This window comes from Terrapene carolina, unplaced genomic scaffold (assembly GCF_002925995.2).
Source record: "Terrapene carolina triunguis isolate 2854851 unplaced genomic scaffold, T_m_triunguis-2.0 Scaffold23, whole genome shotgun sequence".
NCBI classification, from domain to species: Eukaryota; Metazoa; Chordata; order Testudines; family Emydidae; genus Terrapene; species Terrapene triunguis.
Genome location: NW_020664374.1, coordinates 11682313 through 11704875, shown reverse-complemented (window position 1 = coordinate 11704875; position 22563 = coordinate 11682313). Strand labels below are relative to the sequence as shown.

Here is a 22563-nt window from a genome sequence, read left to right as displayed (position 1 = left end):
GGGACCCTGAAAGGTCATCAAGTCCAGCCCCCTGCCTTCACTAGCAAGACCAAGTACTGATTTTTGCCCAGATCCCTAAGTGGCCCCCTCAAGGATTGAACTCACAACCCTGGGTTTAGCAGGCCAAAGCTCAAACCACTGAGCTATCCCTCCCCCCCTTTTACACTAATGTAAAGCCTTTTTATGTGAGCTACCTGTAATAATACAATAACAATACTTTGCAATTCTTTGACTATACTTGAACACTTACATACACAATTTATTTTTCTTTCCTCTGTCACATTCTAAGGTAAAAGGAGATTACGAAAGCTCCATACCTGTTTATAGAAATCAGTAGAAGGAGACGATCTGGATCTCTCGTGTGTGTACTGGGGTTTCTCATGCTGCTCATGGCTTGCATCAAGGATGTTATCGGCTGAATGGTACTTTCCTGAACTCCTTGGCTCTAGAGGTGTCCTCTGCTCTTTCCAGGATGCCTGATATTCTGCAAATGTTCCCAACCTCTGAGGCTGTTCAGTTTTCACCACTTTGTCTGCAGACTTGTGAGCAAGGTAATGGACATTATCTTTTGCAGCTCGTGTACTTTCAATTCCAAAAGAGGCTGCCCGAGCCCGTCTATCATACCACGACTCCTCACCCTCGTGCCCATGAGCTTTTTTATCAGGCCTCTCAGGCAGACTGTAGGGAGTTTGTTTCTGCGCAGATTTACGATATGTGGGCTTACTCGTTTCTTCAAAGAATTTCCACTTATCTGCAAAAGAGCCCAGGGCTTCGTCAGATGTATTTGGACGGCGGTGGGGATGGCAGTCATCTTCTGACACCCCCACTTCATTCATCTTCTCTGGTTCAGAGTAAGACTTCAGTTTTTGTTCTGATGTGAACCTCTTCCTAGCTCCAATGCGGGAAATATGATGAGTGCCACTCCCTGATGAGTTTGGTTTAGCCTGCATAGCCTCAAGAAAACCTGACACATCTTCAGAAACCCAAGCCAACAAGGAAGAGTTGCAATTATTTGTCGTCCGTTCTGGCGACCTGGGGAGATAATCAGCAGGGCTAGGTTCCAAGTCCCGCCGTTTGAAGGAAGTAGCCCTCAGGACCCTGGCCTGGGCCTCCTTCAGGTGATCCGTGTAGGAGCCGGTAAAAGAACTTTCTGAAGACGTGTTTAAGTTCTCCACTGAATCTGGTTTCCAGTTTTCAGTGTCCTCTTCTGTTTCGCTTGACCCTATTAAGGTAGCAGTGCTTTTGCTTTTCTGCAGCTTCGCTCGCCTCATTTGGATCTCGTTTCTCAGGGTTGTTGCAAAGCGATCACTTCTGCGTGCCTGCTTAGCTGTATGCGTATCAAATGGGGGCTGTCTATCCATTCCAGTTTCCAGGCAGTTGTCAGACTGGTTTTTCCCTTCCTGAGCTAAAGAATGCAAAATTGGGGTCTTCTGAGCAGAAATCTTACTACTCTCTTCTGGTCGCCACCTGATTTCTTTTTGGGCAGCTCTGTGTTCAGTGATAGGGACACAGCTCTTTGTACACTCCTGCTGATTGTAGCTATTGTCATTTTCCTCGAAACTGCCATCAAAGTTTTTCTTTTGACCAGGTTTTTCAGTAAAACTTGGTTTTTTAGGATCTTCCACTACAGTAGACTTAACATCCCCTCCACTGTCCACTACATAGTGACCACTCTTCTCGCGCCCTTCTAGCAAATGCTCGACAGGTTGTTGCGGTAAATAGTATTTTGTTTTTTGGACCATCGTGACTACGGCAGGATTTTCATGTGGTCCAGGGGAAACATCAGCCCCTATTCCAGGTTTCCAACATTCATCCTTGAGCTGTAGTGGCCGTGAGCTTCCCTGCGCAGGCTGTTTTGCTGTGACACAATAATAACGACTCTGTCCAGTGTTGTCCACCTTCTGTTCAGCAGCACCGTTATTAGAAGAAGCACTGGGCATTCTGGCTTGGTTTGGACTGTAGCAGTGAAAGTGGTTGGCAGGTAGCTCTTTATTGCCACTGTAAGAGGAAACATGTCGCTGCTCTTTAGGCGAAGTTGAAGCTCTTGCATGGTGAAAGAAAGTGCTTTCATCGCTGTACTGGCGCTGGTGGTGGTAACCGTAAGCAGGCTGTGCAAACCGAACATCAGTGCTGGACAAAGAGGACTGCAGTCTGTTAGCATTTCCTGAATTATTGTTGTACCTATCACCAGCAGAGGACAAATTGTAGTCCACACTAATATCAGATTTGTAGTTGGAATTATTGACCCTCTTTCCATCTGTGCTCCTGTCACTTGCCCTAACAGGTCTTCTTGGTTGTTCTGCAGTTTCTGAGATCCAGTCCCTCCTGTGCTGAGATTGGTTCAGAACTGTAAAGTGCTGGGTGCTGGCACCCTCTGAGTACACTGAACCATGGGCCTTCTCATGGCCTTTGGTAATAGCAAAGCTGTCACTACGGAGAGGTGGAGGTGGTGGTGGAGGGGAAGATGATTTTTTATCAGGAACATGCCAGATAGGTCCAAAACTTGATCTTCCAGAACCAGAGAGCTTGGAATCGTGCTGTTCCTCCAATCTAGGGCTCTTTCTAGTCTCATATTGAATGGGAAGTGGCAAGTATCCAGGTTTGTCCTCCAGTCCACTGTTATCATTCACTAACTGGCCAGTCTTGCTGTTTCCATGCTTTGCAGTGTCCCAGTGGCCTACTTTGTACAGCATGTTCTCCGTTGAGGCAGCATCCATGTTGGACAGAGTGTGATCAGGGGTACTCGAACTAGTGGAGAAAGAGCCATAGGCGGAATCCCGCTTGCTTTGGTTCCCTACATGATCAATGCTATTGTTGGACTTTGCAGAGGAAAGCCTTTCATACTGGGATGTTTGGAGAGTGTGGTCCCAGCTGTCCATACTTCCCAGGGAACTGAATCGCTCAGACGTGCGATGCAGATTTGACTGATCCCATGAGTTTGACAGGTCATGAGAGGAGGAGCTACAACAGAAGAACATACAATACCGTCAGCAGTAAGTCAATATACTTACAACAATGAAGCTGATTTTAAATGGGGGGTTGGTACTATCCATCCACACAGCAATTATCAGAGAGAGACATGAGCACATGTCTCCTAGTGGTTTGAGCAGGTGGAGTCAGGGCTTCATCCTTCCTCCACTATTAACACAGTGCCTGAACTTCAGCAGCTGCGTCTCAAGTTTATCTTCCTGCACAACAGGAATAATGAGGTGTAAGAAAGTCTACTTCTCCTCCCCTTCGTGTAAGATCATGTTGACATTCAAAGAAAAGTCTGACCTCCCTCCCTTCATCCCCATCTCCTGATACCAAACCCTAAAGTTTCCAATTTACCTTCTATCTCCAATACCACCACCAACCCCATTCCCTCCCTACTAAACTCTTGCCCCTTCTCCCTCTTTCTTAACTTTGCCTGTTTCCTTTACAAAACCTCACCCTTAATCCCACCTGCTTCTCCAAACACCACCCCACCCTTCACTTCTAAACCACAATGTGCTGCTTGCAACCACTGCCACAAATCCCGCTCTCACCCTGCGTGTGCTCTCTCTCTCTTTCAACACAAAAGGTTTCAGCTACCATCACTTTGCCAATAATTTACAAATCTATCACACCTCCTCACTCCCTACATCCCATCCTGCAACTCAGCACAGCTCTCCAACATCTCTTCCCAGGAGCTCTGCTATCAACTTCAACTTAACATGGCCAACACTCAACTCCTGGCCTTTCCTTCCTCAGAAATTCTTCCCACTCCGTCACTAGTAACACAACCACCATCCTCCCAGTCATTCAGGCCGTCAGCACTGCCCTCTCTCTTTTACTCATTCAGACTGCCCCCAAATTTTGCTGCTTCTTCCTTTATAACATTGGTTTTTGCCCATAGCTAGAATTCTTGCCAAGGCTCATGTCTCTCATCCTGGCTACTGTTATCTCCCCTCCCCGACACCCACCTCTGGTCCATACAAAACAGCTATTACGGCCATCATCCTTGCCCACTACTCTGACCACATCACTCCCTCTTTGACCCCTGTGTGATGCTGTACCCCATAATGCTTTATGGGAATATGCTTATGAATGTATATATGACATAACTGGAATATGTTCTATGCTACATATGCCATGTAACAAAGCTCTGTAAAGGTTATGATCTACTGAATATATTCATCCTATTTGTATGCATGTATCATTTTTGTATTCGAAGTTATTAATATTGGCTATGTATTTGTTTAATTTTAAGTAGCTTCAGTGAAGCAGTTGGTCAGCTTCCTGAGAAAAGACTATTCTCAGTAAGTGCCCAATCAAGAAACACTTAAGCTAACAATGAACTTGGAGATGCCAATCCACATCTGAGCTTTCCCAGGAATGTGACCTGGCTGGTAAGGAACTCAGTCATGCATGTACATGTGACTTGCCCATGTAACTCCAAAACTCCATCTTGGAGCTGAATTCTGGATAGGAGAGAGGAGGGGACCTGCACCCACAAGAGAAAGTCTGTTTAAGCCCCTGGGAGACCCCTCCATTTTGTCTTCAGCTGGTTCAAGAGATATCCTTTGGGGGTGGAGAGGCTACCTGAAAGAAACTGGAACAAAGGACAGTAACCACAGGGGTGTGAGTGATTGCTGGACCCAGACTAGAAGGAGGCTAGTCTGTAAAAGAAGCTTACTGGAACATCTCTGAGGGTGAGATTTCATCTGTAATCACTTTCTTACTGTATTAGGTTTAGACTTGCATGTTTTATTTTATTTTGTTTGGTAATTCACTTTGTTCTGTCTGTTATCACTTGGAACCACTTAAATCCTACTTTCTGTATTTAATAAAATCACTTTTTACTTATTAATTAACCCAGAGTATGCATTAATACCTGGGGGGGCAGACAGCTGTGCATTTCTCTATCAGTGTTATAGAGGGCGAACAATTTACGAGTTTACCTTGTATAAGCTTTATACAGGGTAAAACAGATTTATTTAGGGTTTGAACCCCATTGGGAGCTGGGCATCTGAGTGTTGGAGACAGGAACACTTCTTAAGCTGTTTTCAGTTAAGCCTGCAGCTTTTAGGGGACGTGGTTCAGACCTGGGTCTGGGTTTGTAACAGGCAAGCATGTTAGGCAGGGCACTGAAGTCCTAAGCTGGCAGGGAAAACAGACTCAGAGGTAGTCAAAGTACATCAGGTGGCAGTCCCAAAGGGGGATTTTGTGATCCAACCCGTCACACCCTGATATTAGTTCTCCCTGCTTCCCCGCACTAAATTCGAGCTTTTTTCCTTGCATTCAAGGCCCTTCACAACTTTGCCCATCCCTACCTTTCCACTCGCCATTTATCACACTTTTAGAAAACCTGACCTATGAGGAAAGGATTAAAAAGCTGGGGATGTTTAGTTTTGAGGAAAGAAGACTGAGGGGGGACCTGATAACAGTCTTCATATATGTTAAGGGCTGTTGTAAAGAGGACAGTGATCAATTGTTCTCCATGTCCACTGAGGGTAGGATAAGAAGTAATGGGTAGGGGAGATTTAGCTTAGGTTTTGGGAAAAGCTTTCTAATTATAAGGATAGTTAAGCTCTGTAATAGGCTTCTAAAAAAGGTTGTGGAATCCCCATCACTGGAGGTTTTTAAGAACAGGTTGCACAAACACCTGTCAAGGCTGATGTAGGGTTGGACTTGATGACCTTTCAAGGTCCCTTCGAGCCCTACATTTCTATGGTTCTATGTATTATGAAGCTTATCAAGCACTTTGTGGTTCTTGGATGAAAGGCACTACAGCAGTTCAGAGGGGAGAGCAATTATACCTACATGACTATATAGCAGATTGAAATTAACCAAACTCTGGCCAGATTCTGCAGTGCTCCTTAGAATCCCATGAGCAGCAGAGAAACTGTCAAAAACCATGCCAATTTGTAGAAATGCTTAGGAAAGCTAAGAGCAGAAGCAGAGGCAGGCACTTAAGTTATATACAGAGTAGGATGACCTAAGAAATGGAGAATAGGATAAAGTAGCAGAGACCACTGTCTTCCCTGCCTCTTCTCACAAGGCAGGAGAGCAGAGGAGGTATTCAGTAGTGGAGATCCACCCTACTTTTCAACAACAATGAAGCTGTGGATGAGGAGCAGAAGACCACCCCACCCCTTGAAGAAGCTGAGCCACATGAGGGACGGGGAGAAGAAGGCGGCTCCTTTTTCCTTCTAGTAGCTAGAGAGGCAGAGCATCAAACTTATCAGACACTGCTAGTCAAAGACTGGTACAAAACAGACTGATTTCTCACACAGGCACAGAACAATGCTAGAAATTCCAGCATTGTTCCACTTCTCTAAAACTACTATATAAAGTGTCTGTAGCAAGGTTGAGACTCACCGGTGCAGTGCCTCCTGCTGGTCATCTTGGGAATTACCTCAACTCCAGCTACGGAGCGCCTCCTTCTGGCTGGTGTCTCGCCTGCCTGAGGCCCCATGTCCCTGCCGGACCCTGGTGCCCCTTTCCTCAGGGTTCTGCCCCCAGCAGTACCCCCTTACTCTGGGTTTCCCCTCGCAGGGGAACCCCCAATGCTCTAAACCCACCTTGTCTCAGTGGCTACTGCCCGCCATCATCTAGCCCCTGCTCACTGGGGCAGACTGCAGTCTGTAATAGCCACTCATCATTGCCAAGGGGACAGGACCAGCTGCCTCTGCCTATTCCCAGGGTGCACCTCTGTAGCCCCTGTACCTTTGTAAGCCTTCACCAAGGCCTGCAGCCTGGGGGTTTACTAGGCTGGAGCTCCACAGCTCCTCTTGCCCTTCCCCATCACTGCTATACTTCAGGTACCTTGCTCTCAGGCAGCTAGCCCTTCCTACTCCAGGGCTAGAGTGAGACTTCCACAGCTCCTGGCCCCCAGCCATCTTATCAGGGCCAGCTGGGCCCTGATTGAGCTGGCAACACCTGTGGTCAGCAACTCCCTCAGCTGCTCTCACTCCTTTTATCCCAGCCACAGCCCTCTCCAGGACTGTTTTTAACCCCTGTTCTGCGGGAATGGGGCAGCCACCTCACTACAGTGTCCATCAAACTTTTTGTAACACACACAGTGAAAGCTAATAATTAAATTATATATCCATTTAATGGTCACTCTTGTATAGTTTAGATACAACAGAATTCCTCTCTCTGTCAAGAAATTTAAATTGAAATGAACACCCCTCTCTAGTCCTGCGGTTTACACAGCAGTTGCTAAAATGGCAAAAGAAAAATTGCCTTTGAACTTTTTTCATTTCACTCAATACGGTCAGAGGCATAAAATTAAGACATGGTGTTTAATTATACAACCAGGATGACCAAGGAAGCAAACAGCTTATGTAAAACACACAAAGATATAAACTATATCGCTTTTTCTTTTCAAACAATATTTTTAATGATAGGGCGCACTAACATATGGCTTTATATGGGGACTTTCATATTCTAAGTGTTCAAAATATTTAACTAATTAATTAGAGAGATCTTGATAGTAGTACATTAGGCAAATACAATGTTTCACACAGAAAGTGCCTTGGACATTAGAACCTTTTTCATTGTTAAGGAATGTACGGCAGGACATTGGGGCTCCTGCTGGTTTTTATTTGTTCAGTGATAACAGCATGCTTGGCATTGATCAAAATGAAGAAGAGACACTATCCCTCTTAACCCTAATTTGCAATTCATGGGTCTAATCTGAATCCACTGCCTTCAGTTGTGAACTGTAGGTACTCAGCACCCCTCCAGATCAGGCTGTAAATAATTATTCTCTACTCTGACAAACAGAACTTTAAGTTTCATCTGGGTAGCCATCGGAGATGAGCAGAAAGCATATCAGTGTAACACCTCTGTCAAAATACATAGTAATGACTTCTAGTCTAAAGTGCTATACAACTAGTCTAAAGTGCTATACAACTAACATCACAACTCAGAAGTATAGCTGTAAGAATTTCTGGATATTTGTCTGGCTGCATGTGGTCTGCTGCTCTGTTCAGCAATGTAAGTGGAATGCCGCCCATGTACTATTTAAATACACAGTACAGTGCCAGGTAAGCTGAGAGGAAGCATTATCAAGAGGTTGAGAAATAGAACGTATAAAAGCCCCTCTAGCAATAAAATGTTACAATGTAAAGATGTGGGGGGAGGATCAAAATGTGCGGGATTTTCTTTAAATAAAAATTAGTATTTGTATTACTCTTTACGGGCTGAATGCAAACTATTTTTTAAAAAATAGCAGGGAACTTTTTAAAAGATCTAATTAGTTACAGCTTCATAAAACGAAATCCTAAAGTAAGGGGGTGGGGCGGGTTGTACCACAAAGTATTAAGAAAAGAAAGCTATGATGGAGAATCTACAGCAATAAAGTACAGAATCCCAAGACAGCTTTATAACTTAGGAATGTATCCCAGAGTGATTTCCCCTAATTCCTAGCATAACTATGCTCCAAATTGGAGTTAAATTGAGAGGAAAATAACATTTTCATGAGGTTTGTTGCTAAAAGAGTGTAATTTATAAGGAGGAAATTAATAAGGTCTTGTAATCAGATCCTATCATGCTCTACTAAAAAATGAAAAGTTTCACGACCAAAACAAAGATGCCAGGATTTCCATTACAGGGTTGAATGAGACCTAACAAATGTAAGTATTTTAACTATAGAAAGAGACAGTCATTGACCTCTCTCTTGCTAGAAACAAACACTGAACATGTACCAGAGTGGAGATCAGATTATGGGAAGTAATTTCACTAATGAAACAGTCAATATCTTAATGTCTAAAACAAAAATGCTCTGCCTCCCCTAAGAGAGAGTTTATATTCCTTTTCAAAGAATCTTGCTTTCTAACAATACCTCTGGTATTTTTCCATTGTACTGAAGATATTAATGCATTTAGTATACCCTTCCACCTGCCCTTACAAAGATTTATGACACTAAAAAGTGGATGTTGAAAAGAAATGCACAGCAAGAAAAAAACACCTTTCAGCTGCCTTTTATTTACATACGTACATAATGAAATATATTCCTGAACTAAATTAATATTAGCAGCTCTTCACCCACTTGTTGATATATTGGGCATTCTCAATATTATCTTCACATTTTAAAAACAGATTACAATATAAATGAAATCAAAAGATTTCATGTTCACGGTTTAAAATCATGAACAATATGAGGCACATTATTGTTCTCTTACCGTGGGAGCTTGATACGTGCAGCTTAAACAGAAACTCACCTTGCATGATACCGGGAGTGCCAGGAAGTGCAGACATTGGTTGAGGAGAGCTGTGACGTGGCTGCCTCAGGCTGATTCTCTGTGAATTTGGTTGCATGCCAGGAGTGGGGCCTGCAGGCTAGATCATTTCTTCTGAAATGAAAGAGTTAGAGCACATACTTTTAATACAGATCTCCTAATAAGGTGACATGCAGTGAAAAACATTGGGCACCAAATCTAATTAACTTGAGAGAGACAAAACAGATGCAAAATAAGTTTAAATTACAATGTGCTATGTAATGCTCGACAAGCCAGTTTTGAAAAGATGCCAACTTGCCTTCAAAACACTTGACACACAGACAATGAAACATTAATTCAATGCAAGGTTTGTGGTTGTATTTTTAAGACAGGTAAATAAGTACCTAGAATTTATTCGGAACTTTCACTATTCAAAGGACCAGTGAGCTTTATGTCTCATTTTATAACATGGCGACTCTTGAATAAGATTTTGTAAAGTTTGTTGTGTAGGTGTGTATGTGGGAAGGGCTGGGGAGGAGAGAGATTAAGGACTGGAGGAAGGACAAAGCCATAAATATTTTTATTCTATCCCAGTTTGTAAGGGTGACAGAGGCCTGACTTCTAACACAAACCCAGTTCTGCTCTAGCATTCAAATGACTCAGAGCATCCAAAATAAATTAAAGGTTAAAGCTGTGTATCTAAAGTTAGCACCTAAGTAAAATCACCTACCTTTCAAATATGCTAAAGACCAGCAGTTCCCATAGAAATCAATGGGAACTGTGGGTGTTCTGCCCCTTTGAAAGTCAGATAATTTATGCAGGGGCCTAAATATTGGTTCAGATGCATAACTTTAGTCCAAAACTTTTCACCTAAATAATTCCAGAGACCCCCTATTTACCAATCCAAATAGTAAGTCTCTAGATTTTGGTCTTCTAGAATCATCCTGTGAAACCGTTCTCAACCTTAATGCTTTCACCCCACTGTAGCTTGACAATTATTTAATGATAATAATGATAATAGTAGTAGTAGTAAAGTCCTTGAATGGAAGTGCAAATTATTATTAATTAAGTCTTAAGTAGGTAAATATTATTGGATAAAATTTTCAAAAGTACTTTAGGTGACTCAGGAGCCAATATACCTTTTTCAAAAATGGCTTAGGCACTTTGAAGCCTAAGCCTCATTGAAAGTCAACGGGACTTTGGACAATGTTCCCTAGCAAGCATAAGTAACGTATCCAAGATCACAGAGCTGCAGCCAGAACCCAGAACTCCTGAGTCCGATCCTTTAACAGACAGACATCTTTTCCTTCCCTTATTCACCCTCTTTCTTTTAACTGGATTATAAAATAGTCACTAGATTTAAAACAAACTAAGCTAAATATTTAACTCGGCCTCTCTCCCCCAGTGCAGAAAAATCCCTTTTTTGAGACTCTTTGTAGCAACAGACAACATGGAAGGTTGTGCCAGGTTCCTGTTAACTGCCTTCCCATATTCTCCACATACAGTACATAAAGTATTTCCACAAGGCAGCTGTAGTTTTACTGAGAGGTCCTGGGGCCACGGAGTACAACAGGGGCTCCTATAAGATTACCAGAAATCCTAGGCACTTCAGTAGGCTTTTGTTTATGTTTTTGGTGCATTTGATTTGCTGCAATGAACAGAAGCAAATTCATTCTAGTCTATTCTCTTTCCATGATGCCAGGTAGTTTCACTGCTCTCTGTCTCAGAAGCAACGTGAAGAAAGTAAGTTAAGTGGAGCTATCACACTGTCATTGCACACAAGCTCCAGGAGTGGGACTCAAGGTCTTCATCCCAGGAGCAGCAGCTCAGCCTTGTGCAGCGCGCCTCAGGACATATCAGGCATTCTCCTAGAGCAGCAGTTCTCAAACTTTAGCAACCCGAGGACCCCCATTTTGATTTACAATTTTTCATGGACCCCAAGCCCCCCACTCAGCCTCAGGCCCCGTCCCCACTCTACCCCTTCCCCCAAGGCCCCACCCCCACCCCACCTCTTCCCGCCCGTTCCACCCTTGCCCCTCCTCTTTCCACCTCCTCCCTTAAGTGCGCCCCATCCCCGCTCCTCCCTCTTCCTCCCAGCGCCTCCTGCACGCTGCTGAACAGCTGTTCCCCAGCATGCAGGACACGCTGAGAGGGAGGGGAAGAGGTTGATCAGCAGGGCCAGCAGCCCCAGACATGATTCCACCCCCTCCCCCGAGCCCATCCTGTCCCCGCTCCTCACCCTCCCTCCCAGCACCTCCTGCACACTGGGAAACAGTTGTTCCCCGGCATGCAGGAGGCGCTGGGAGGGAGGGGGAAGAGTTGAGGGAGGGAGGGAGGAGGAGTTTTTTATTTAGCAGCAGCCGCCAAGAGTTTATTTCCTCAGTTTATTTCAGTGCTGTTGATATTGGAGCAGTAAACTACAGTTGTCTTTTAGGTAAATTCATGACATCTTTAGTGCTTCAGTTCTGCCATCAGTGCAACAAAGAAGTTAAAGTCTCTATATTACGAGAAAATGAACTTTTTAACACATATGACAAGTGAACTACAAGACTAGAAAACTACCACATCACAGGTAACATTTGGTGTATGAGGAAATGGAAGTGGGAGGAGAGGACTTTCACACTGGTTTCCTCTAGGTTTGGCAAAAGGAATGAGAGATTCTGCAAAGGAGAAGGAATGGGAATGATGCACTTTGTAAAACCAGTACTATACCTCATGGAACTTCTCAGGATCTTCGTAAGATAGCTCCTGGCCACATGAACATCATTTTCAGATGGCATTTTCTGTGCTACAATATCCACCATCACTTTCATCTTCCTGAGCAGCCACGCAAGGAGAGGAACAGACTGGACTGAGTTGGGATATGAGGCAAACTGAGTGGAGGAGAACTTTAGGCTTTTGTTTCACATCTTTTATTGGTGTGCATACATGTGTTTTGCAAAATATTTTTTTAGCCATGGACTTGGAATTAAGTGAATCACCATATGAATAAAACAGACTAAGTGCATTATAATGGGTTATTTTTTGGGATAGAATCAGCACAGGCTTATTGTATGCTTTCACAAAAAGCATGACTAGGAATCAATATACTACAAGTAGCCAAATACCAACACTTCTTCATTGTTATATCTTTCCCTGTTCAGTTGTCTTATCTTTACCACTTCCTATATTCCAAAAAGGTCTCTATAAATAAGACAAAACGTAATATGAAATTAATTGTAAAACTCTAAGTGCAAATAGGTGAAAGAACTGGAAAGAAAAAGGAAGATATTAAAAATCACATTAAAAAGATGGAAAATTTTGCAGTCAACTAAAGCTGTTGGAAACACACCAGCTAGTACAATACGGCTGTATAACTCTGAGTGACAGAATGAGAGCACCTAAATCTACAATCCAGGAAACCTCTCCGGAGTTAATGGAAGCATTAATAAAAGCATTTCCTTGAGTCTCTTCCTAACAGCACTTTATATTCCATTGGGGATGGAGGGGGCATTTCCCCATGTGCTATGAACATTTTTACTTCATTAGAAAGAAGTCTCAAATTACATATGTGTAAAACAGAATTGCACTTAAATAAACTCTTCCACTCGACTTTCAGAGCAGAATCTGCCTTTTCAACACCACGGAAGTTGTAATATGGACATAGACATTAGAATGGCAGACATCTTGAATCTCAAAAGCTCTGAGCTTAGAAATTCAGAACTAGTGTTCAGATAGTTGCCAAGAAAACACTGCTGCTGAAAATCTGATACCAGTAGAAACAGATATTCCCTAGACCAAGAACCAAAATTATTAGCTAAATTGGACCAGCAGGTTTACTTGTAAACATCACCAGTAAAAATCTCCACAATATCTGGCTACTGAATCCAAATTGTAATTTCAGATTAGTCTGAATTCAGACTAAACTTCCCAATTTAGAGTTTAGATAATTTCGATTTGTTCTTGTCTAGATGTACATGTTGTATTAGTGAGTCCATTAAAATTAAGGGGGTTGAGTCAGCTCTGACCAGAGCTAATAAGAGTAAATGCAAAGAAATCAATGGAATTACACCAGTGTAAAGTACTATTATCAATCAGATCCAAATTAGTGCCATACAGTTTGGATATATTCTATATTAAGTCAGGTGACATTCAATTAAACAGGGAATAGGGAAAACAAAAACAAAAATTTTTTTGAAAAAAGTTATTCCAAACTAAGTTCTGCCCCTTTGCTCACTTCCACAGAATACCAAGTTGTAAATTCAGCAAGACACCTTTTCACATTTAGAGTCCCAAACAAAGAAAAAATTTAGTACTAGCTAGCACAACTCCCTCTGTGGTCCACCAAAGGCACCCACTTTAGGGTTCCGGCTTCCAGACATCACCACTCTTGGGCAGAGACAAATGCCTGTCTGCCTCCTGACTGGGGATTTTAAGGGTGCACAACTCTCTGCCTTACACTGTGAAATGCCCAGCAAACCAGACCACCTAGAAAGGCCAGAATCTGTGCTTTGGTTTCTCTCTGAGGGTTATGACCAGTGTATTGTCCACAATTATAAACAGGCTTGGCAGAATTTGATTGTTTTTGTCAACTGATAATATCAATGCTTCTTTTTAAGCATTTTTTTCAATTTTTAATTATTTAAATTTTCACAGTTGTGCAAACTTATAGGTGTGGGGGGTCAGACAACAGGCTGGATCAGACAATAATTATTAATGTAGACATTGAGAGTCAAAAAATTAAAGCTTTATAACCATTAAAACACAGCTTGTCAATTTCACATGTCAAAATATCCGAAGTAAATATCCTTAATCCTAAATCAAACTCTAATATGTTCTTAAGCAGCATTTTTCTTACTTTGCCTATCTGTACATTTCTATTATTATTGATGAAAATATTTTTCCTTCAGTTTGTGTTTGTATGGTTACATCAACATACACCAATAAAAATCTAATCCTTCCAAACCTAGTTATAAATTACCATACAACTCCTTTTAAGCAAGCAGATTTATTCTTACGGTAAAGGTATTACAGAGAAAACGTATTAAAACAATAAAAGAACCTATATGCATACTAAAAAGCTTACCAGAGGTCACCCCAATTCCAACCTAGGGTTCTCTTAGATTTTAGTCCTTCAAAATCTACAAATAAGTTTTCCCCACACTTCATTTGCTTTAGATCCAGAAACAAGACTGGGCAGACCAGCCAGTTTTTTATAGTGCTTGGGGCTTTGATCTTTGTGTTCTGTAACAGGGAATCAGCAAACAATGACCATCTCCTCAGTGCTAAGCTTCAAAAGGCTGGGCTTCTGCATAACCAGAGTTAGGGAATGTGCATTAAACTCTGCCTAGGGATTTTCCAAGAAATCCACTTATTGTCCCAAAAGTCCATACTTGTCTGGCACATTTTCAACACAGGCTTTTGAATTCCCAGATCTTACATCTGTCATATCGCCTTGCTATAGAAGTTACATACAATCCCAACCCACAATAACACATAAATGTAATACAATAAAGTATTTTAAGGATACTGTAGGAAATTGCTGTATCTATTATGCCAAACTAAAAGGCCACTACCAGGATTTATGTTAATACCTTATTCTACTTCTTGTGTGAACCAACAAAGGAACTAATGCCTGTCTGCTGACTCATGCTTACTATGTAACACTCAAGTGAAGTTGCAAATCTGTCAGTTTAAAAAAAGAATCAGTTATCTAAAACAGGCTATGCAATGTTTCTAAAAATGTCAGTCAAGCAATGAAAGACAAGTTTTCCAAGTTAATCATTTAGTTACTGTTCAGATCTCCAGTCAAACTGTTTCCTTTCTCCAGTGCTGGTGCTGACATACTCACATTGGCCATACTGAATCAGCATAGCTTGACCTAGCACAGGAATAAGTTTATGAACTAAAAAAGTTTGATAGAGTATTCAGTTACTATGGGGTTTTAACTTAAAAATCCTACCACTTGAAAGGAGATTTCACACAGAAGTAGTAAACTGGATGGAGTTGGGAAGGAAAGTTGGGAATATCTGTATCTCTATTCTCTGAAAAGTTACACTCTGTTCAGTTTTTAATTTATGTATTTATTTTTATTTTAGAAAGAGGTGCAATTCCTGTATCAGTTACAAGTAGAGTGCATAAAGATATCTTTAGCTAAGGCTGCACAAGCATTTGCACTGTGAAAGGTCTTCTTCGGCTGCTTATAATGTTGTCAAACTTTAATAATTTTGACTGAAATTTGTCACGCTTGTCAGTCGATAAACTAATTATTTTGGTGTGTGTTTGTTTTCTAAGAAAAGTCTAAGGAAAAATGGTTCAGACATTTTCAAGAACTCATGGAGTGTGTGGGGAGGGAACCACACAGTATTATAAAAGAAAATCTGAAATTAAAAACAAAAACAAAACAAACCCCCACCCCAAAACCCAAGAGACCCAGTTTAATCACCTTAGAAGAAGGAATGAGAAACTTGACATAGGAGGAGAAGTTTAAAGTACTAAATTCACCCAGACTACAAAAAAGCTGTCATTGTAACCATCTACAAATACATATAAAGAAATAATTAGGGGACATTAATACTATTAAGATCACTTTTCATGATACTTAATTTCTTTTTTTTTATCAAGGCAAATAATCCCTCTTTTCAGTTTTGTTACAAGGCAGAGCTCTCCAGCAGCTTTTGAAGTGAAATTCCTCCCTCTGCTGGCTTTTAGACACCAATAACATATTCTAAAGTGTGTGCTTTCAAAGGGTCACATTATTCACCATTGTAGCACATACTTGCCTGTGTGACAGTCCCAGTAAAGCCAGCACAATGGAATTATATCATGTACAATCAGAGAGAGAAAACACAATTCTTATACAGGGAGAATATGACTGACTGCTATTATCCCTCTGCAAAATATAACCAACAGTGATATTCTTTACCTTTCCAAACTAGGAATGTAAATATTGATTAAAAAGTTAACCATAAACGATTAAAATGATATCATTTAACTGGTTAACTGATTAAAGGGAGAGGGGCTGGGGCTGCTCTGGCCAGCTGGCGGGGCTGGGGCTGCTCCAGTTGGCCTGGGGCTGGGGGTTAATGGTTAGGGTGGGTTAACAGTAAGCCTAATGCAGTTAACTGTTTAATATTTTACATCCCTATTCCAAACTGCCCCTGCTCAATGTATGTTTCTAATGCAGACTCTTAACCTTTCCTCCCGCAATCATGACATCAATACCAGGTCACTCATGCCATCTGCCACCCTAAAAAGCTCATCTTTTCCCTCACATGACCATATGTCTCGGAATTCTATATGCCTCATTTCACCACATTTCCCTCATGAAAATCTATAATAAATAACAATTTGTTGTTTAAAATAAAAGTTCATTATGCCATATATGGCCGCACAGGTGTTGGCATTCACTACATTTGAATGTTAATATAATATTTAATATAGATGTCTATGGTTAGATAAATCTATCAGTAAGTATCATGTATACATTGCTATTTAAAATATCAGGCCTGATCCAGAGCCATTGTAAATACATGAAAAAGACTTCAGTTGGATTCCATTAGCACTGGTTTCAGGCCATAAAGAACTGCACGTTCTTCAATGTTATATATCAGTGGTGGGCAACCTGTGGCCCATCAGGGTAATCTGATTGCAGGCCATGAGACATTTTGCTGACGCTGACCGCGAACCGTGGACACTGGGAGCTGTGGGGGGCCATGCCTGCAGACGGTCAACATCAGCAAAATGTCTTGTGGCCCGCAATCAGATTACTCTGATGGGCTGCAGGTTGCCCACCACTGTTATATATTCAGTAAGTTTCTGAATTAAAATAGCTGTGGTAATTAGGTTTATCTTTGCAAGCAGAATGGCTAGAAACATCTTTAAATAAGCTTAGGTTCTGCAGAAAATTTTGAACCTCAAATTTGAAAACCACTGAGTTTAGAGTGTCAGAAACTATTCTAGAATTCTGGAAGTTATCTGTGTCAGTTCCTTTCAGTATTAACAGGAGAGCCTCTATATTTGAAGTGTTAGAAACTACTGAACTTAGGCCTGGTCTACACTGGGTGGGGGCGATGGAGGGGTAGGGATCGACCTAAGATACGCAACTTCAGCTACGAGAATAGCGTAGCTGAAGTCGACGTATCTTAGGTTGACTTATGGCGCGGGGTTGACTGCCGCCGCTCCCCCGTCGACTCTGCTTCCGCCTCTCGCCGCGGTGGAGTACAGGAGTCGACGACAGAGCGATCGGGGATCGATTTATCGCGTCTACACTAGACGTGATAAATTGATCCCCGATAGATCGATCACTACTCGCCGATCCAGCGTTCTGTACTAGTGACCTGTTCTCTTCATTATTTACTACTCCACCAACTTTTGTGTCATCTACAAACTTTAACAGTGATGATTTTATGTTTTCTTACAGGTCATTGATAAAAATGTGAAATAGTGTTAGGCTAGGAACTAATCCCTGCAGGACCCCACTAGAAACACACCTGCTCGATCATGATTCCACATTTACAGTTACTGTTTGAGACCTATCAGTTAGCCAACTTTTAATCCACTTAATGTGTGCTATGTTAATTTATATCTTTCTAGTTTTTTTATTCAAAATGTGATGTGGTATCAAGTTAACATCTTAGAGAAGTCTAAGCATATTACACCAACATTATTAACTTTATCAACCAATCTTGTAATCTCATAAAAAAAAGACATCAAGTTAGTTTGACAGTATCCATTTTCCATAAATCCAATTTGACTGGCATTAATTATCCTCCTGTTACGCTTTATTGAGTCCCATATCAGTTGCTCCACTATCTTGCCTAGGATCAGTATCAGACTAACAGGCCTATAATTACCCAGGCCATCCTGTTTACAGTTTTTAAATATTGGCACAACATTAACTTTCTTCCAGTCTTCTGGAACTTCTCTGATGTTACTGAAACTCAACATAAATGGTCCAGCAAGCTCCTCAACCAGCTCTTTTAAAATTCTTGTCACAGCTCGGAATTTGTTGTAGTTCTGCAGAAGGTCCTACCTGTGCATGATGGACTATCTTGAACCCTGTCTACATCAGGATTTTTCCTTGGTTTCAACAACTGATGGCCAGCCACCGGGTTGTAACTGCACTAGTGGGTCCACCAAGGGTACTCAAGGAAAGCTACAAATTGTAAAGTGGAGTTTAGCCCTGTTTTAAGTGCTGAAGTCAATTGGAATTAAGTATGTGCTTAAAGAAGTTTAAGTGTTGTCCCAAACAGAGACAGACTTAATCATGTGCTTAAATGCTTTCCTGAATTAGGGCCACTATACATGTTTAGAGTACCTAAATATAACCCACTATTTTCATTTTACGAAGCAGACATAAGATTTCATAAATTTAGGATGATAGAAAAGTTAACATTGCATTTCCTATCCCCATGTAAACTCCCAACAGATAATTTCATACAGATAGATGGGTGTTCTCTCCTCTCAGAATGTACTCATTTGTCAAAAATAACCATCCTGGCAAACACACAAAAACTCATTCTCTGCTGGAATGTTTTATAAGCCTGTATATCCCCCCCTTCCCCCAAAAAAGGATCCTTATAAACATTTGCCTTTTCATTTTCACAGTTCATCAGCCTCTTGTGCTCAGTGCATGAAAACACAATGGTAGATGAGCCCATATAATACAATTACAAGTGCACAAATAAATCTAGAGTAAATAATTACCAACTCACTTATTCCCGCACTCGACCTCAGAGATGGGACTTTTAGCTTTGGTTTTCTTGGTAAGAAGAGATGTATTTATTGACAAGGAACTTAGCTTGGAGAACAGAGATGTCCTCCAACTTTCCTCCAAAACTGTTCCTTCACCACTCACCATTTGCATAAACAACCTCACCCTCATCCCTGTCCCAGAGGCACACAACTAGAACTGGTTAATTTTTTTTTTCCACACAAAAAGCTTTTGACAAAAGATGGCTTTTTAACCAAATCCAACATTTTTGTGTAAAATATCTCATCTGATCATCATTTTTCAATTTTTGAAACAAAGCTTTTGTTTTTGTCATCTAAAGAAAAAAGTTTTTTGATTTTCAGTGTTTTGTTAGCCCTCCCCTACTACTTCTCCTCTCTTCTGTGGAAAAAGGAGAAAAAAAGTATTAAAAGGGAAAGAAAGTGCATGTGTGGAGGAAGATGAAAATTCTCCCGTTTTCTCTCCCTTTTTTACTTCTCCTCATCCTTTTCTAACGAAAAAACAGTAAAAGGGGGGAGGGTTTGAAACAAAGAAATAAACAAACAAACAAAGAAAAAAGAAAAAAAAAATCTCCTAAAACCACAGTGAAAGTTTTCATTGTGAAAGAGGTCTTTTTTGTTTCATTTTGAATTTTCTCGTCAAAAATTTCCACAATACATTTTGAAGGGAACAAAAATGTCACTTTCTTCATAACATTTCACTGAAATTAATAGGGATGTTTCAACCAGTCCTACCCCATAACTCCATATGCTGCTGCTTTCTCCTCCCCAATATATCCCAAATATGCCCACTGCTCTCCATTCCCACCGTAAAAAACTTTTTCTAGTTTTGTACCTCAGCTACTGCAACCACCTGTGTCTGGTCTTCCCGTCATTACTGTGCCTCTCCTACAATCTGCTCAGCACAGTTTTGATCATCTCTCACCATACAATCTCTTCATTGTTTCTACAGCATCACAAATCATATTTAAAGTCTCTGTTCTCCCTTTCAAGTCTCTACAGTGTAACCCCAGGCAACCTCTGTTCTTGTCTCCTTCTGCATCCCTAAATGCTCTCTTCACTCGGCCCACACTGAATGCATTTACATGCCTTCTGTGAGTAGATATACACTTGCAGAGACACGTAAAGTACAGACACTGCATGCCCAGCTAGCAAAGGTACAAATATCAGTGTGGACAGTGAAGCACCACTTAGGTGAATAAAGACATGCCATAACCCTAGGATATATACCCTAGATGGCTCTCTACATGCCCAAGCATTGACTCCCACGTTTACACTGCTATTTCTGCAGTGTAGTACACCTTGCTGTCTCAGCCCTGCCAGAGCCTTTCACTGCCACAGGAAGCTACGTACCCCACTGAGGACACAGACTACCTTTCACCGCTGCATGTAGCTCCATGTAACTCACGTGCCACCGCAAGTGTAGACAAGGCCTGCAAGTCCTTTTTTCATGCCAACTTCCATGACTTCTTTCAGGCAGACGCCTATCTATGTCTACCTCTCCCTTCCTGACCCTATCTACTATGCCTCCACTCACACGTCCTTTAAAATCCCTCTTCGAAAAGGAATCTTGTAAATGATTATTTTCAATACAGACATTAAACTTATGCCTTTTCTTGCTATCAGCTCTGTGTGGGTAAAACCCTCCTGGACTTTAAAGGGGCTCTGGGCAAGCACGGGGGAGTGTCTGGGTGAAACTCATCCCAATATCAGGGCTTTAGATTTTAAATTCATTGGTGGGGGGACTGCACCTTCACTTTTTGACAGGGGTGGAATTGGGCAGTGATTCAGTGAACTGGCACTTCTTTTAGGAAGCTTCCATCTTGTGCTCCAGATTCTAAGGCCTGATCTACACTAGGAATTTACTTTGGTAGAGCTACGTCTCTCAGGGTGTGAAAAATCCACACCACTAAGAGACGTAGCTATACCAACCTAACCCTGGTATAGACAGCTCTAGGTCAATGGAAGAATTCCTCAGTCAACCTAGCTACCACCGCTTGGGGAAGTGGATTACCTACGTGCCGGGGAGAATCCCTCCTGTTGCCGTAGGCAGTGTCTACATTGAAGCACTATAGTGGCGCAGTTGCAGAGGCACAGCTGTGCTGTTGTTGTGCTTTAAGTGTTTTGCTTACCAAAAAAAAAAAAAAGATTTAATTCTTGAGCCTTTATGGCTGTGAAAACAACCTTAAAAATGAGAACAAAAGGTAAAGCAAGGCGCTTTCATCTGCCTGAGTCTGTAGATAGTCTGAAACTATAGGTCAGAGAGAGAGAGAGAGAGAGAGAGAGCGGTGAAATGCCCTTGTTCGTGGCAAGGCATTATCTTAGAAGCTTCATGATGGTAAGCTAAATGTCAGCATTCCTAAATATTTCTGTGCAGTACCTTTATGAATTATGGTTGCCTACAAATTTACATACATGATATAGTTGGTCTCCTATATTAAAATTCATGTCTCTGTTGACTGCCATAGGGAAAAATACTGATTCTCTGTTCAGTTAAATGGAATTTAGGTCTTTCAGAAAACTCTTATTCTAGTATTACCTCCCCTGTAAAGAATGGATGAAAATAATGCTGCTGTGGCTTTGTAAGTAAAGAATGGACAGGATTTTAATTGAAAAACACCTGTAACAGACTGAGTTAGAGAGAGAGAAAGTCAATTTTATGAGGCGAAGCTCTTAATTAGCATTAACTTTACTGTGGAACATTTCTAGTATTGAACTAGACTGCTAACTACATGCTACTATTTTCCAAAGTAAATACCCTGTTTCCCCGAAAATAAGACAGTGTCTTATATTAATTTTTGCTCCCAAAGATGTGCTAGGTCTTATTTTCAGGGGAGGTCTTATTTTTCCTGGAGCTTCGGGGCCTTATATTCCGGGGTGGCCTTATTATCGGGGAGGTCTTATTTTCGGGGGGATGCCTTATATTACAGCGAGAGGCAAAACTGGAAGTAGGTCTTATTTTCGGGGGATGTCTTACTTTCGGGGAAACAGGGTATTCAGGGATTGGCACACACGAGTGACAGCCAGTTCATATCTGGGCTTTTGTTTCTCAATCCTGGTTTCTCTCTGTCAGTGATAGTACAAAACCCATCCATTTATTAAAGCATAACTACTCCTATGAGAATCACTGCCCCTCCCTTTTTATTTTTTGGAAATATTTCATACTACATATTTCTTTACAATGGCATAAGCTATGGAGGAAAACAAATTACTACCTGCTCTAGAAGAAAACTACTCTCGGACTCAGACTGCTGAGCCCTGCCGTCTACACCCACTTGTCTAGTAACAGATAGATTAGCCAAAGGCAAAAAAACAGAGCTCCAAGGAGCATGCATGCATACATACACACCAGAGACAAACAGAAGCTAACTGTGGCAGCTGGAAAGAGACAGCTAGGAGTTTCAGGAGAAAGCAACAGCAAGGAAAACCAAAACTCACCTATAAAAGCTATGCATATTTTTACTTCCAATTAATCAAAAAAATTAGAATTAGTTCAGTGGTAAGGGGGAGATAAAAGACTCAAAAGTTAGGAAATTTCTGAAGTTAAGGCTAACTGACATTAACCTGATAATATTGTGCAGTCTGTACATTTTATGGCATACACATGAATAGGAAAAAAATAATTTGTTCATATTGAACAAGACAAAGTAGAGCAGAAAACAGA

The 22563-nt window shown here is 41.4% G+C and overlaps 1 protein-coding gene across 3 annotated transcripts in view; it reads right to left on the bottom strand.

Annotated features, from left to right (window-relative positions):
- The window catches only part of LOC113406218 (protein Shroom2-like), a 188484-nt gene that overhangs the window by 48047 nt on the left and 117874 nt on the right, over positions 1–22563 (bottom strand). For all 3 annotated transcript variants that reach the window (XM_026649543.1, XM_026649546.1, XM_026649550.1), the window contains exons 3-4: positions 9192–9323; positions 318–2961 (exon numbers count right to left, since the gene is read on the bottom strand). In XM_026649543.1, the coding sequence (XP_026505328.1) occupies positions 318–2961; positions 9192–9323 (2776 nt within the window). The remainder of the gene's footprint in view (positions 1–317; positions 2962–9191; positions 9324–22563) is intronic.